Raw genomic sequence first — 16,165 nt, forward strand, 5'->3', positions numbered from 1 at the left:
CATCTCAATAAAAATGACATAATTTCTTAGCAAAGTCTTTTATTTGATTGCATGAAAAAATAGAGTTCCAGGGACCAACTAGGTAAGCTAGTGCACTTGCAGTAGTCATATGCACAAGTTTAAAACACCTTGACAAGCATCTGCAATCTGTCTGCATGGATTTCTTTTACAAGCTGTACCTCAACTTAACATCTTGCATCAAATCCATATACAAGTTATGTTTGATATGGACAAAAAGAGTAAAATATCAGGAAAGGAGAAATGTGCAGATCATATGGATTAGTGGTACTAATTTGATCTGTGCTGGTCTCTCTGGGAAAATAATTTTCTAATTAGGAAAAAACCCAATCTATTCCAAACCCCAATATGTATTATTATCCCCAATCATTGTCAAACCATCATATAATACTTCATCTTTATTATATAATAAATTGACATGCTAACTAAAAAAACAAGAGAAATCTCAAACCCTAAAATTTAAAAAATATAAGTACAGTGTCTGTAAGATTACTATGTACAGTTATATATCTTCACCACTTGCATGCATATGCATGATGCACTGCAGGATTATTTTCTCAAGTTAACGTTAACAATCTGTATATTGCACCGTTCACCATATACCAGATCGATCAAAGTCTGCACATACAATGAAGCTAGCTAGCTACGCTACGGGCTACTCCGACGTACAATTAGATCCTTTATATGCATACATAAAACATTCATGCTTCCTTATATATACCTTCATCGATTAATGGAACCCTTGCATGCAAGCTCTCTTGCACTAAATCAGCTCTCCTCGATCGGCACACCTCAAGCTAAGTAAGACACGGATCGATGCATGGTTTCACACACAACACACGCACAAGTATACGTTTGCATTTGGCTACAGATCGATTGCTTCCTGTAGTAGTACCGTACCGTACGTACTCACCCTGTCTATAGCAGTCGGTCGCCGGAACCTCTGCTCGACGACGACATCGGCGGCGGCGGCGCTTTCCAGCAGCTGTGGTGATGGTGAGCACTAGCGGCAGCGGCGGATGTAGTCGTCGTGCTAGCAGTAATGTTGTTGGCTGCGTGGTCGACCTCGGAGGACGGGTCGCGGTCGTCGTCGTCGAGGTCGTCGAAGCAGTCGACGCCGCAGGCGGCGTGCCCACGGCCGAAGGCGCGGATGTGGTCCTTGAGGGAGCGCTTGTGCTTGAAGTCGGACCCGCAGGCGCAGTACCAGAGCTTGCCGCAGTTCTTCTCGTGGGTGCGCCAGTCGCCGCGCACGGCGAAGGCCTTGCCGCACTTGCGGCACATGAAGGGCTTGATGCCGTGCTTGCGGCGGTAGTGCGTCTGCAGCGTGCGGAAGTCCTTGAGCGGGCGCGCCCGCGGGTGGTCGATGTTGTTCCGGCACCCCGCCGCGCAGCAGTAGCACGGCAGCCGCAGCATCGCCGTCGGCTGCGTGCCCCGCAGCGACTCCGGGCCCTTGCGGAACTGCGACCCGTGGCCCCACATGTGCATCTGCATCCAAGCCATACCATCAGTGGAGTTGGTGTGGATCGATCGTGATAGACACTGATTAATTACTGCACGCCATGGCCACGTGAGTTATTAGGCTAAATATAAGAACCATTTGTTTGGATAGCACTATAAGCAAAAGATTCCATACTTATTCGAAATCTTCTTCAACAACAAGATCTATAAGAGAATCCTTTCTGCAAATGGGTTTTCAAGAGAAAAGATGCCCATATTTAGGTTGTGCGGCAGCCCAAAATAGATCTCCCGTAGCTGACGGATTTTGAGTGTCTTGATATTTATTTTGAGTTTGGTGCCTACGTGAGTTTCTTTTTGAGACGGTCTTAAGCAATAGTGTAAGCTAGAAAGAGATCGATTCATCGATATGCATGATGCCGCCGTAGTAGGCTGTAGCTAAGCAGTTCGTTAGCTGCATGCATGAACACTGACTGAACAGCCGTGTGGGTACTGGCCGAGTACTGGGCTAGACGTTGGCTAGGCAGGAGGGAGAGAGGAGAGGGCTCAGAGCTGCAAGTGTGTAAACTGGAGTGACGCTCTTCACGTGCTGGAGGGAGGCGACGGCCGAACGCGCGGGGGCGCGCAGGTGGTTTAATAAGTTGCAGAGCGCCATCGAGATGAAGGACCAGCTAGCTCCTCTGATCATCATCGATATCTTGGTTCCTTCAGTTCTTGGATACTGGTCTACCATGGCTACCCACCTTGGACTACACAACGCACATTCATAGATCCATCGATCTAGGGCCTTGATTAGTTGGCGAAATTTTTCGAGAAAGAGTGCTATAATACTTTCGTTGTTATTTAATAATTAGTGTCCAATCATAATTTAATTAGGTTTAAAAGATTTGTTTTGTAAATTTCGTCTAAACTGTGTAATTAGTTTTATTTTTTATTTATATTTAATACTTCATGCATGTGTCTAAAAATTCAATGTGACAGAAAATCTTAAAAAACTTTACAAAATTTTAGGAACTAATAGGCACGAGTATGTTTGAGATAAAGAGAGAGGAGAGAGAGGAGGGAGAAGATCGCGAGCAAGCAGCAGCAAGGCAGCAAAAGGGATGTTACGGAAGGGGTCTGAGCAAATGGACTGTGCGACACTGATGAAGGGCACTGCTCGTGGTGGGGTTTGTTGCGATGAGAGAGAGAGAGGCCGAGAGGGGTAGAGATCTAGAGGGAGAGAGAGAGCGCGCGAGAGGAGGGGCCTGAAGGAACTGATCAGGCAAAGATAAAGATGCCTTTTTGCCAGATCTTTCTTCTCTGCATCCACACACACTGCCGCTCCAATTGAAAAAGTCACAATGAGCGCACACTCCAAGAACACTGTACACTACTCTACTAGTGGGGCCTAGTTTAGTTTGCAAATTGTAGCACATTTATTATTATTTAACAATTCGTGTTCAATCATAGATTAATTAGATTTAAAAGATTCATCTTATGAATTTTATCTAAACTGTGTAATTAGTTTTATTTTTTATTTATATTTAATACTTCGTACATCCATCTAAAGATTTAACGTGACAAGAAATCTTAAATAATTTTGCAAAATGAAGTCCCCATCTCCGTTTGGCACGGCAGCCATTACTGCATGCCTCTGTGCTCCTCCTGCTTCTCCCTTCTGCCTTCTGCTGCTGCTGCTGCTCGGTTCAATCACATCAAAGATACAGTATGGCTCTCACCGTACGTACACGGGAGCAGAGAGAGAGAGAGAGAGGGAGAGCATGAGAGAGAGAGAGAGAGAGAGAGAGAGGGAGAGGGAGAGAGAGAGAGAGAGAGAGAGAGAGAGAGAGAGATTGATCGAAATCGAAGGCTGCAGGTGTAGGACTCCTGCAGCAGCGGCACTCCCTCCCAGATTCGCCACTCGACGGCACACAAAAGCTTGTGATCGATGCATGCACATCTCTTCTGATGGTCTAATAATCCATGCAGCAAGGAAGAGGAAGCACAAAAAGATTCACAAGGAAATTCACATAGATCAATCAAAACACCAAAAAAAGCAGCAGGTGATAATCATGAACAACCAAGAGCGGAACCCAGCAGAGCAGCAGATCGATCAAAATCAGACACACCAAGAATAAAAACAAGAACAGCATGCAGATCGATCGATGATGAGACTGAGTCCCGAGCTGAGCTGACCTGCATGTTGTTGTATCGGTTGAAGGTCTTGTAGCAGACGGGGCAGGAGAACTGGGTGGGCCCAATGAGGATCTGCGACGGGGTGGGGATCCAGTACTGCCCTTTCGTCAGCCTCCCGATCCCGATGGACGCGCAGCCCACCACCATGGAGGCGTCCTCCTCCCCTTCCTCCTCTTCCTCTCCTCCTCCTCCTCCTCCTCCTCCTCCTCCTTGCTGCAGCTGGCTCCTCTCTTCCGCTGCTGGTTCCTGGCTCTCGCCACCGTCCGCCGCCGACTCGGAGGGGCTGGGGCTGGGCAGGCCGATGTGCAAGGCCACCGTGACCTCCCCGGCGGCGGCCTGATCGGCCGCTTCTTGGTCGTCGCTGCACGAGGTGGCGTGCTTGCAGTCCTTGTGATCCCGGACGTCGCCGCCGTGGTGGTGGTTGGTTGCTGACGACGACGGCGTGAGGTTGCATAGGAGGGGGAGGGCTTCCCTGATGGGAGGGGACGGCGGGGGAGGCGGGTGGTGGAGGTAGGAGGAGGCGTAGCTGCTGGGGGCAGCGTTGGAGGGAGGGAAGTGGGAGTAGTAGCCTCTGAGGAAATTGGTGTAGGGGTCTCCCATGGTGGAGTGGAGGGTTGGGCTGAGTGGAGCTGAAGATAGAAGAAGAGGAAGAGGTGTGGATGGGAGGGAGATGGGGAACTATTATAGAGAGAGAAGAGATGGCTGGGGTTGCTGGCTGCAGTTGCTAGTAGCTACCTCTATGGAGAGAGAGAGAGAGAGAGAGAGAGGCGTGTGCTTGCAGCCCTAAAGATGTAAATGAGGTTTGTAGTGGATGAAAGGGAAGTTCACTAGAGAGAGGAGAAAATGTGTGTGGGAGAGAGAGTGAGTGAGAGAGGTGAGGATCACCTGGCTGCTGGAGAGGGAGAGGGAGAGAGAGGGAGAGGGAGAGGGAGAGGGAGAGAGAGAGAGAGGCAGATGGCAAGTAGCAACAAAAGCAAAGGTTTGGAAAGGGGAGGAGTTCATATACTGAAGCAAGAATAGTAGCATGGGAACCAAATATTCCACCTGCAATGCAAGACAAAATTTATTTCACTCGTTGAAATAAGCATGCATGCCTGAACCCTTGTAAGAGTCAATATATATCAGCCGAACAGGGCTGAGATTATTCCCTCGTAAACAATTGTAAATTTTCAGCTAGAACAATATTTTTCTTTTACACCAAACCAGCCAGCAGTACTTCTTCACGATCCAGCAACGAACAAGCCCAGCCAAACGAACAGGCTATTATATACTCTTACCAGTGTAAAAAAAATGCAACTACATATTACGTGCCAGTCAAAGTGTTTTGCGTTTGATCAAATTTTTAATCGAATGATATTCAAATTTATGACTCCATACTAATTTATTATGAAAATACATTTCGTAACTAATCTAATGATATTTATTTGATACCATAAATATTGATATTTTTTATCTATAATTGATTAAGCTTAAGATATTAAAAACATGACACTATGTTAGAATCGTATTTTTTCTAAGACAGGGAGTCCCACTTAAACCAGTCAACAGGTTATAAAAACCCGTCAATATTCAATGCATGGTTTATATACTGAAAATAGCAAGGTGGAAAAGAAAATCAAGTGTGTACTCATATGTGTTAGTAAGATTTTGCTCCGTGACAAAAACAATAAGTTAGATGAGTACTAGAAGGTGCACATGCGCGTGTCAAGTCCTATACAAGTTCAAACAGAGATAATCACAGAGAAGGAGATAGACTAGATGGCACCGTGACAAGCTTGCATGCAGCATAGCATGCATGCTAGCGTTACATGCATGCATGTTGCTGTGTGTCCCACCTAGAGAGAGAAAGTCTAGAGAGAGAGAGAGAGGCAGCTAGCTAGGACTCGGATCCGAGGTGGCCGGTGTGCCAAGAAGCACAGCTCGCCGGCGGCCCACGCATGTAATTACAAAAAGAGCGTTGTTTTAGGGCATGTTTAGTTCCCAAAAAAATTTACGCAGTACTGATCACATCGAATCTTGCGGCATATGCATGGAGTACTAATTGTAGACGGCAAAAAAAACTAATTGTATAGTTGGTTGAGAAATCACGAGACGAAACTTTCGAACCTAATTAGTCCATAATTAGACACTAATTGACAAATAAAAACGAAAGTGAAATTTTTTGGATCTAAACGCGCCCTTAATTTGGAGGACACGGTCACTAGCATACAATTATCATATATACACTGTACAAAATATATCAAAAAAAGTATATGACTATAGTATAGTATGAATGTTTGACAAAAAAAATCCATGATTTCCTTCGGTTATTTGTAAGAAGCAAATAATGATGCTGCAGAAAGGAAAAGAAATGGAAAGAAAAGGGCCGTGGAAATTAAACAAGTTGCGATAGATGCATATGTATGTATCTGTAGGCTGTAGCTACGCCACTTTTGCTTTGTGTAGTGGAATACTAAAGCAGACCTTTTGGGCCCAGCAGCTTTTATTTGCAAGTTAATCAAGTCATAGCTAGATTGCCTTGGTGATTAAATAATAACTGTACGTGGTTGTTGCCTTGTTTATTTGTTTGAACACTTTGAATGCTTAACGAGTCCTTGTTTGCTTTCATCAGTTAATTATTTCTTTATTTGCGACAGGGAAACAGTTCACCTTGACAGGCGAGCTACCTGTTGCCACAGCCTGAGACAGGGCTTTGGCTTCAGCTAGCGACCGGAGCCTCGGAGAATAAGGATAACAGCCCGCTTGGACGTAGATACTGAGAGCTCAGAATTGACATTGACTTTGGCTATCTCCAAATACGACTGTTTGGATGGTTTGAAATTTGGAATTGTTATTCATCTTCAATGCCAATCGGTATTCACCAAGCTTGGGCTCCCCCATCTCCAATATGGAGCTCTCCCACTCTGTATTGGGTGGAATTCCCCTCATCCGTCCATCCTCGACACCCTGTCCGCGAGCGGGCGAGCACGTGTGAGGCAGGTGGCGGCGCGACCGCTCGAGCTCCTCAACGAGGCCGGTGAGCTCCTCTCCCTCTTCCCCGAGGCCGGCGAGCTCCTCGACTCCTCCATGGCTGCCGAGATCTGTTCGCCATGCCCGGCATCGTGGCCGGCGCCGTTGTCCTCGCCGGCGTCGAGCCCCTGTAGCGAACTGCGAGAGACCGCCGCCCTAGCCCGCCAGCCGAGCCTTGAGGCCCGAGCGACGGAGGTCTCCCATTGGCCACTGGTCGCCCGCCCCATCCCCGCCGCCTCACCGAAGCAGCAAGCGGCACCCTGCTGCCCCGCGGTCCTGAGTGGCCACGCTCTGCCAGAGCGCCGCTTTCCGATCTGTGTGGTGCGAGCATGGACGAGACGGGTGGGTAGGCGGCGGCGCAAGATCGGACGAGGCAGGGCGAGGTGGACGCGCTACCGATTTCCAATTTCACAGAATGGACATCCAAACATGATTTGGTATTTGCCCTGTCACCGGATTCCCAATAGCAATTTCATGTACATCCAAACATGTTATTTGGTATTGTAGTCCATTTCCAAAGCTAGTCCGATTTGGTATTGGTACTCAATTCAATTCCAGACATCCAATATCTATATCCAAACGGACCCTAAGAATTTTTGTAGTGCAATCTGTGCTTGGGACTGTACATGGATTGCTATTTGCTGGTAAAATTCAGGCTTTGACTAGCTAGTGCGTGGGACCGTGTGGCTAGTTCTGCAGGCTCAATGTACGTACGGATGAACCAATAATATGGCTCGGTTAATACTCCATGCATTCTCACAATTTAATATGATATGGTCTTTTAGACTACACTTTATTTATTTATTTTGTATTAAATTGTTTATATTTATAAATTTATTAGAATAATAAGATAGTACAATCAATTATAAATATAACCGTATCAAGTTTGAATTATAATAACTTAAAAAATAATTAGTTAAATTATTGATCAAAGATTTTAAAGTTTGAATCTTAATATATGTGCAAACCTTATAAAAGAAAACAGATGGAGTAAAACTAGCTTCAAGCTTCGTCTCAAATGAGTTTATATATGCTATAAAATAATAGATTTGCTCGTTCGCAGTCGTCTGCTGCGCTGCTTATCCATTAGGCAATGCGATCGCGCCCGCACCTAGGGTTCTGGCGAGGACCTCACCGATGTCAGAGATGACGACCTCACCGGCATCGGGTAAGTTCAACGTCCTCTCTCTCCGACTCTCCCTCTCTTCCTCTCTATCTCCAGCATGCATAGAAGGGGGTTCGGAGGGAGGAAGGCCGGCCAGACGGTGGGCATGGCTGCAAGGCGGTTAGGGGCCTGGCAGCGGTGTAGGCGGCCAGGCTAGGTCGGGGCGGGAGAGCTCCATGGCCAGAGCTTGTCGTGGAAGAAGGAGGAGGGAGGGGAAGAAGATGGCTGCCATGGGCACGCTAGGGTTACATGGTCATGGAGCTCCGACGCAACCCTAGCATGCCACAACGGGGCGGTGGGCGATGGCAGGGGTGAGGACGAGGCAGAAGAGGAGCACCAGAGCAGGATAAGACGACGGCCACACGCGTGTTGACGGTTCGTATGTGTGTATAGGAAATGGGATTCCGCAAGCGCACAGAACTATCATGTAACACTTCGCTTGGTGAGAACCAAGTGTCGAATTTATATTTTCCCAAAGGAAGGCAGATGGACGTATTTGGGAACTGTGGTTAGGTAGTCTAGGTAGGTGGGTTTAGCAACACAGGGTTGATGGATGATGGAAAAGAAAAGTTAAAAGAGTTGATCACACAAACGACGGTACTAGAAGCGTAGTGTAGCTAAGTGTAAGAGATAGAGCTAGTAATCTTAAGCAACAAAGGTAAATTAATGATAGTAAGAACGTCCTTAGTACGAGGGGCATACTTGCCCTGAATTTAATCAGGCACAAAGCACAATGAGCCCTACGTTTTAATTACTAGACCCAATGTGGTAGAATACAGAGGAAGGACAAGGCTGTCATCACCTGCTAACTACCACAATCTATCCAGGGATCTAGCCGTATCTATAGGCAAGATATAGCCTACGCACCATGCTTAATCTATAAACTTGCTATTTCGATCCGAGCTCTAGTGAAATAAGATCGAAACACCCTAACCAGACTATAGAACATGTACTAACGACGAGCAGACTAAACACTAAGATAACTATGATGCTAATGCTAAAGAACAAGCACCTAAACTCACTAATGATAGACAAGAGCAAAACAGGACTTGAACTAAGCAAAGCTATATTACTGAATAAAGTACTTGATAAAGTAAAGTACTAAATAAAGTAAATGCTAAAGGAAAGATTACAAAGGAGCTATACCTGACTAGAAGACTCTTCCGGACTCTGAGGCAAGCTCCGCTCTACTCTATCACTACTAGCTAGCTAATACTTCTAAAGCTACTACTCTGGAGAGCTTCTAGAGAGCTTGGAATATATGCTTTGAATGCTTGAGTGATAATCTCCACCGAGCACCACAACCTCTTTTATAGTGTGTAGAGGGCATAGGGGTACTTGTAGGCAAAGGGGAGGTGGTGGAGGGGTAGGGGGCGTCGGCCAACCATCCACTGCATCGCCTTGCCATCCAACGGTGATGAGGAGCTCCTAGATGGCAGTTGTATGGCAGGTAAGTCAATTCTTCAGCTAGTAAGATGGTTTGGAGGTCAGTTTGGACCCTCCAAATGAATGATAGCGGGCCCATGGATCCAAGGTAGCTCATCCTCCACCTTTGGATCAAATCCACATGGATCAATGCTGGTAAGGCAGTGTGGAGGCTCTCTTGCGGATCAGTGACGTGGCAAGGGGGGTGGGGCCATTAGGCGACGCCAGGTGGCATCGGCCGACCCCACCAAGTGGGCCCACGACCACCTATCACATCCACTTGCCTCCTATGCACCTTATTTGTCCATTTTTGTGAATTTTCCTGCATACAAATAATTTCTCCAAGTACAAGTGGAACTAGGTGATTTATAAACATAATATGGCACATGTGATGTTGTTTTACCTTGGTTTTGGGTGGAATGTTGATGGTCAAAATAGGTGTTAGTGACCATCAACAAGCTCCCCCAAGCTACCCCTTTGCTCGTCCCTAGCAAAGATGCAGGTTTAGCATGTTAGGATCAGGAGTTGCTTTAATATAACGCCTTGCAAAAACTCATATACAAACCAATACTATCTCTTGAGTTGAGCAAGTTAGTGTTAGAGATTCATTATCAGTCTTAGCCATATGGTGCTTATAGCCTTCACCTTGACATAGGCAGTTGCAAGATAGCGTAGCCTAGATAGAAACTTTCTTCCCTGCTTTGGTCTAGCCAAGACTTCCTGGAGGTTTTCAATATTTTTTTGAAAGAAAAACTTTCCTAAGTTCCTCAGATGGTACACTCAAATCGCTCAATGGTGTTTAAAACCTCTCCAAGGCCAACAGATCTTAGCCTTTCTCCTACTCTAAGGCTTATGTGGAGCTTATGGGTAGGGAGATAAAAAGCACGGTTCACTTGAATTGAATATATTGCTAAGTCGAACACTTGGATCACAAGGAGCAACAAGTCATACAAAATGATCAAGATATGCAAGTGTGTGGTATTTGGTGGAAGTGGTACTCCTTTTGAGAACTTCCCCACCTCTATCTTCTTTTTTAGAGCATGGCTACCTTATTCTCTCTTCTCTCTCTTTCTTTCTTTTCTCTCTTTTCTTTGAACTATAGAGCTTTTGCTCTTCTTTTCTCTCTCTCTCTCTCTCTCTCTCTCTCTCTCTCTCTCTCTCTTTGGTAGCCCATGTCTCTCTTTTTGATAATAGATAACTAGAGGGGGTATCAACATATATCTCTTATGGAGCAAGGGGTGCACAAATATGGAATGGGTGGTTGCATACTTCCAGTGTAGAAGTAGCATGAATGTGTGGAGTGTACGTGATCTTGATCAAAAGGTATGACAAGCTTCGCTACCTAGATCAACAAGGCTTTACAAAGCTCAAAACAAACAAGCAGCTTTTTGTGTGGGCTTATCATATCGGGAAAACATATATATGGCTTTGGTAGGAATTTTTTTTACCATTGAGGAACTTCTAGCAAGAACTTTTATCATTTTGTAAAACAAAACTCCAAGTTGTATCAACTATTCCTCAGACAAGTTAAAAGATTTACTCTAATCTTTGCACAACACATCTCACAAAAACCTATTCTTGGTTCTAGCATTTGCAACCCACAAAAAACATTCAACTTAAGATGAACTCTAATTTCACATGCTCAAAACTTGAGAAGTGGTTGTATAGAAAGCTTTTGCAAAGTATCATAGAGCAACTATTCATCATTTCCAAAAGGAATTACACATCAATTTTAGAGCAAGAGTGATTTAAGGTAGCTTTTATGATACTCCTCTTATCTTGTACATCAGCGAAACATAACCATTTTATTATTATCGTATGACCCTTATTATTGTATATGTATATGTATTTGTTATTATTATTTTTTCTATGTAAAGAACTGATGCAAAGAAAAGAGAGTGGTTGAATAATTTCATACCTGAGCAGGGGAGGCTCTCCCCCAAGCTAGCCTTTTGCGGAGGTTGGAGTCTTCTTCTCGGGCGGCTCTTCTTTGATTCTTTATTTATTACTACTACTACTATGATAATGTATTACTACTAAGCCTATATATATATTTATATTATTATGAATTTTTTCTAAATGTAAGTACTTTTATGAGTACCTTTATTAATTGAAATTTAAACATGAGATGCAACTAAGAATCTAAACATGTAATGCAAAGTTTGAAAAGGGAAATATGCAAGTGCAACCTAGACTAAATGTAATGCAGTAAAAGCGTACCTTCCAGTGCCGGCTCATGGCTGTTCTTTCTTGCGCGGGGGTTCTTCTTCCTTATTTTCTTCAGAGATGTTCACAGGATTAGGTGTTGATGATGTAGATGATACATCCTTCTTCTTGCGCCTGTCCTTCTTGGCTTCAGCTTATTGTTGACGGACTCTTCCTTCTCCTGAATTGGTTTGGCTTTCTGGATTTCTTCTTCTTTGGTTGCTTCTTCCTTACCTATTTCTCATAAAAGTTAGGTTTTTTGAAGGCAAAAGCAATTGTTTCTTTCTTTCCAGCCAAGTGGAATTGAATTCGTCTAGATGCCACATATATACAAGCATTAGCAGTATTGAGAAAAGGACATCCAAGGATGAGGGGTGTATCCTTGTCATTTCCCATGTCTAATATCCCAAAATCAGTAGGGACATAAGCATCTCTAATTCTAACCAAAAGGTCAGTGGCTATTCCTTCTACATAGTGAACTGACTGATCAGCTAGATGCAAATAGACAGAAGTTGGAGCTAAGTCTATGTAGAACAAATTTTCATAAGTTTCTTTAGACATTATGTTCACACTAGATCCAAGATCACAAATTGTGTTTTGAAAAGTATGAGGACCAATAGAGCAAGTAATAATAGGACTTCTAGGATCACCTTTCTTAATAGGAACTCCCCAACCATCTAAACCAAAATCATACCTTGATGTGATGAGGTTGGCGGTCTCCATGAATTCTTCAGGCTTGCTAGGAATTCTTCCTTTCTCAAAAGACAGGATAGCAGCTGCTAATTGTGCTAATTAGATTTCTAGCATCTTTTTGAAACTAAGTTGATTCTTTATAGCGGAAGAAAAATAATCCAATTTAGCATTTATGTTTTCCAACATCTTGTATTAGCATGGAGTTTCTTATTTATACTATCAGTCATTCTACCTTGACTATAGACAAGATCTTTAAGGAAAGTGTAACTATTACCTTGGTTACTCATGCGTTGCGATGAATAATTATTGTAATTATTACCTCCTTGGTTATTGGAGCGCTGATTCCATCCTTGATTTTGAGGACAAAACCCGTTGTCATTATTGACGAAGTTGAGGTCTTCATGGGCCTCGGGGTAGAGATTTCCTGAATGTCCGGTCTCTCCACAAACTTCACTAGTCATGTGGGTGTCCATGGCTTTTCTTGGGCACTCATTTTCTCACAATTTTCAAGTCTCTTTGTGAACAGATCCACCATAGCTGCAAGCATGTCAGCTTCTTTAAGAGAATGCATACCTCTTTTGCGGGGCTGTAGTCGTTCATCGCTCCATCCTTGGTTGGAAACCATATTCTCGATCAATGCCTTGGCATCTATGACATTAAGCGAAAAGAATGCTCCTCCTGCAGCAGCATCTAAGTGGCTGTTATCCAACGAAACTAAGCCATGGTAGAAGTTCTAGATCAAAAGCCAATCTTCCATACCATGATGTGGGCATGCGGCAACATACTCTTGCATTCATTCCCAGGCTTCAGGAATCGACTCATCAGCTTGTTGTTGAAAGCTAGAGATTTTTTGCGTAGAGCATTGGTCTTACCAATCGAAAAGAACTTAACTAGGAAAGCATTGGAACACTTGTCCCATGTATCTACAGCGTTGCGGTTCGAGTAGAACCATTGTTTTGCTTTTACCAACAAAGAGAAGGGGAAAAGACAAAGACATATGGCCTCTCGAGTCACTCCCTTAATGGTAAAGGTGCTGCAAATCTCCAAAAAGTGTTGGAGGTGTGCATTAGCATCTTCGTGGGCTTTACTAGCTTGCACCATCATGGTCAATGCGGGCTTAAGCTCAAAGTGAGTGTCCGCATTGATGACATTGGGACCTATGGCTACGTTAGCAGCCGAAGGGGTAGAAAACTCACGGATGGTCCTGTTAGCCATAACCGTGCTAGGAAAAGGAAAGATAACTAAAAGAATGGGAAGGGAAAAGAAGGTTGTTAGAATGGAGGCTAAGAGCCTAACTTGCAGAACCTAACAACAGATTGGTAACACACACCAGTTGCCTTCTCTGGCAACGATGCCATAAATGCTTATTGATGGTTCGTATGTGTGTTTATAGGAAAGGGGATTCCACAAGCACATAGAACTATCGTGTAGCACTTCGCTTGGTAAGAACCAAGTGTTGAATTTATATTTTCCCAAAGGAAGGCGGATGGGCGTATTTGGGAACTGTGGTTAGGTAGGTTGGTTTAGCAACACGGGGTTGATGGATGATGGAAAAGAAAAGTTAATAGAGTTGATCACACAAACGGCGGTAGCTAGAAGGGTAGTGTAACTAAGTGTAAGAGATAGAGCTAGTAATCTTAAGCAACAAGGGTAAATTAATGATAGTAAGAATGTCCTTAGTATGAGGGGCGTACTTGCCCTAAATTCAATCAGTCACAAAGCACAATGAGCCCTATGTTTTAATAACTAGACCCAACATGGTGGAATACGGAGGAAGGACAGGGCTATCACCACCTGCCAACTACCACAATCTATCTAGGGATCTAGCTATATCTATAGGAAAGATATAGCCTAAGCACCACGCTTAATCTATAAACTCGCTATTTCGATCCGAGCTCCGGTGAAATAAGATCAAAACACCCTAACAAGACAGTAGAACAAGCACTAACGAGCAAGAAGGTAACTAGCAAGCTACATAAGCTAACTAATTCTAAGAGCAACTACACAAGCACAATGCAATTGAAAGTAAATACAAGCTTGTGTATGGGGATCGTAAACCAATGGGAAGATGATGACACCATGATTTTTATCCCGAGGTTCACTTGGTTGCCACCAAGCTAGTCCCCGTTGTGTCGATCGCTCACTTGGTGGTTTGGCGGATAATTAGCATCACCCACCAAGCCCACATGTTGGGCAGCACAAGAACCTACCCCAAAAGTGAGGGTAGCTCAATGACACGCTCAACTAAAGTTGCTTTTCGTGGCTCCCGTGGGGGCAAGCACAATACCCCTCACAATCACTTCTCCGGAGCACAACACAATCTTCTTTGCATGCTTCAATGGAGACCACCACCAAGCTGCCTAGGAGATGGCAACTGTTGACACCGAAATTTGGTTTATTTGCATGAGACCCCATAATTTAGAATGCACCAAGAGGAGCCATGATGAGAGCAGAATCGGCTGGTCAAGACGATTGAACAGAGTCAGCTGGATTTCAACAACCACATCATATCAAGAAGACTCCAACAGCAAGAATGTCATTGTTTGGGGTCATAAAAACATGATGGACTCCATAGAAGGGGAAGCTTGGAGTCCATGTTATCTTAAATTAGGATGTTTTGTTTTCTTTTCCAAATTTTGTGATTAGTCCTATTCGATCAGGACTCGTAGCCTAGCCTCGGGTATAAATATTGAACCCTGGCTATTGTAATAGACATCTCTCATTGATCAACCAAACAAGTACCTTTACTTTCCGACTTATGCCACCCCTTATGAGTTGGAGTAGAGTAGATTTTGATGAGTTCTTTGGGCAAGCAGGGCTGCATCGGACGACCTGACCTCTGGCTTGTTTGTGAGTATCTGTCATGACTTATATTGTTACTTATGAGGCTGCAACAGATGACTGGTCTCTTGCATGTCGTGGTATAAGTTAGTTATCGATATATATTGTTGTTTGTAAGGCTGCAACTGATGACTGATCTCTTACAAATCGTGATATAGATTAGTTATCGATTCGTATGAACCTTTACAAGGCTACAACAGACAATTGATCTCTTGTAAACATTAGTATTAATCAAAGTAATTGATATTGTGCTAAATAGTTTACTATTTAACATAATATCACAAATTGCCTAATCTAGATTGAGGTTTATTAGTCTTATTATTTTGATCTATCGTCTACTAGACATCTTTACAGTTGAATTCGATTCTTGACATTAGATCCAGTTTTATGACTAATCTATCTCAATCCTGATCATACATGGTGGGTGTTTGAAGTTGTGTTCTATTAAGAGATAGATTCATCGATCACCAGTATCTGGTATGACTCCGCTATCAATGCTACATTAGTAGACTTGATCTGTTGATAGCGTGTCAGATTGGACACTGTCGATCAATAGATCTATCTATTGAGAAGAGCATGGCATCAACCACCTGCTATGTCTACATCGGCTATTTAGCTGATGGCTTGAGCTTCCACGCATATAACATGCCCTCACGATTCTGTTGCGATATAAGTAGGTCTATCGACTACTGGTCTCTGATCTAGGGTCCTACTGTCAATGCTGCATCAGACGACTCGACCTGTTTATGGTACAATAGGTTGAGTCTAGTTGTTTGTACATTTATTTATATCTAACGGATGAGCAATCGTATGCTATACGACAAGATCACTGGAATTGACTGTTTTAGCTGATAGCCTATTTTGTCGAGGATGTACCAGCTATTTACATGCTTTTATTTATTTTCATCTTAGTTAAAAGCTAGTATGTTTCTCACATGAATGCCTACATGCCTATCCTTACATCTTTTGCATGTTTTCATGATCATCGGCTATTGAAGATCTATATACTTGAATAACTAACAATTGCCGATATGCTTATTTTACTTACCTTGGGTCATGAGCATGCTGGATATCAACTCTCTAGTCGATAACCTTATTTCATCAGCTACTTAGCCGCATATTTGGAACTGTCTGGACAAACACCAACATGTTCCACCTTAAATTACTAATCAATTT

The 16,165-nt window shown here is 43.7% G+C and overlaps 1 protein-coding gene and 1 non-coding gene across 2 annotated transcripts; one reads left to right on the forward strand and one right to left on the reverse strand.

Moving 5' to 3' along the window:
- Positions 1 to 600: 600 nt before the first annotated feature.
- On the reverse strand, positions 601 to 4,287 carry LOC136522043 (zinc finger protein WIP2-like). The gene is made up of 2 exons (XM_066515831.1): positions 3,652 to 4,287; positions 601 to 1,503 (listed from the first exon to the last, which is right to left on the reverse strand). The coding sequence occupies exons 1-2, from the start codon at positions 4,249 to 4,251 to the stop codon at positions 937 to 939; spliced, it is 1,167 nt and encodes a 388-aa protein (XP_066371928.1). The 5' UTR covers positions 4,252 to 4,287; the 3' UTR covers positions 601 to 936.
- An 8,616-nt stretch (positions 4,288 to 12,903) lies between these two features.
- On the forward strand, positions 12,904 to 13,011 carry LOC136524901 (small nucleolar RNA R71). The gene has a single exon (XR_010776250.1). It is a non-coding gene; the product is annotated as a small nucleolar RNA R71 (small nucleolar RNA).
- The last annotated feature ends 3,154 nt before the right edge of the window (positions 13,012 to 16,165 follow it).

This window comes from Miscanthus floridulus, chromosome 18 (genome assembly GCF_019320115.1).
Source record: "Miscanthus floridulus cultivar M001 chromosome 18, ASM1932011v1, whole genome shotgun sequence".
NCBI classification, from domain to species: Eukaryota; Viridiplantae; Streptophyta; class Magnoliopsida; order Poales; family Poaceae; genus Miscanthus; species Miscanthus floridulus.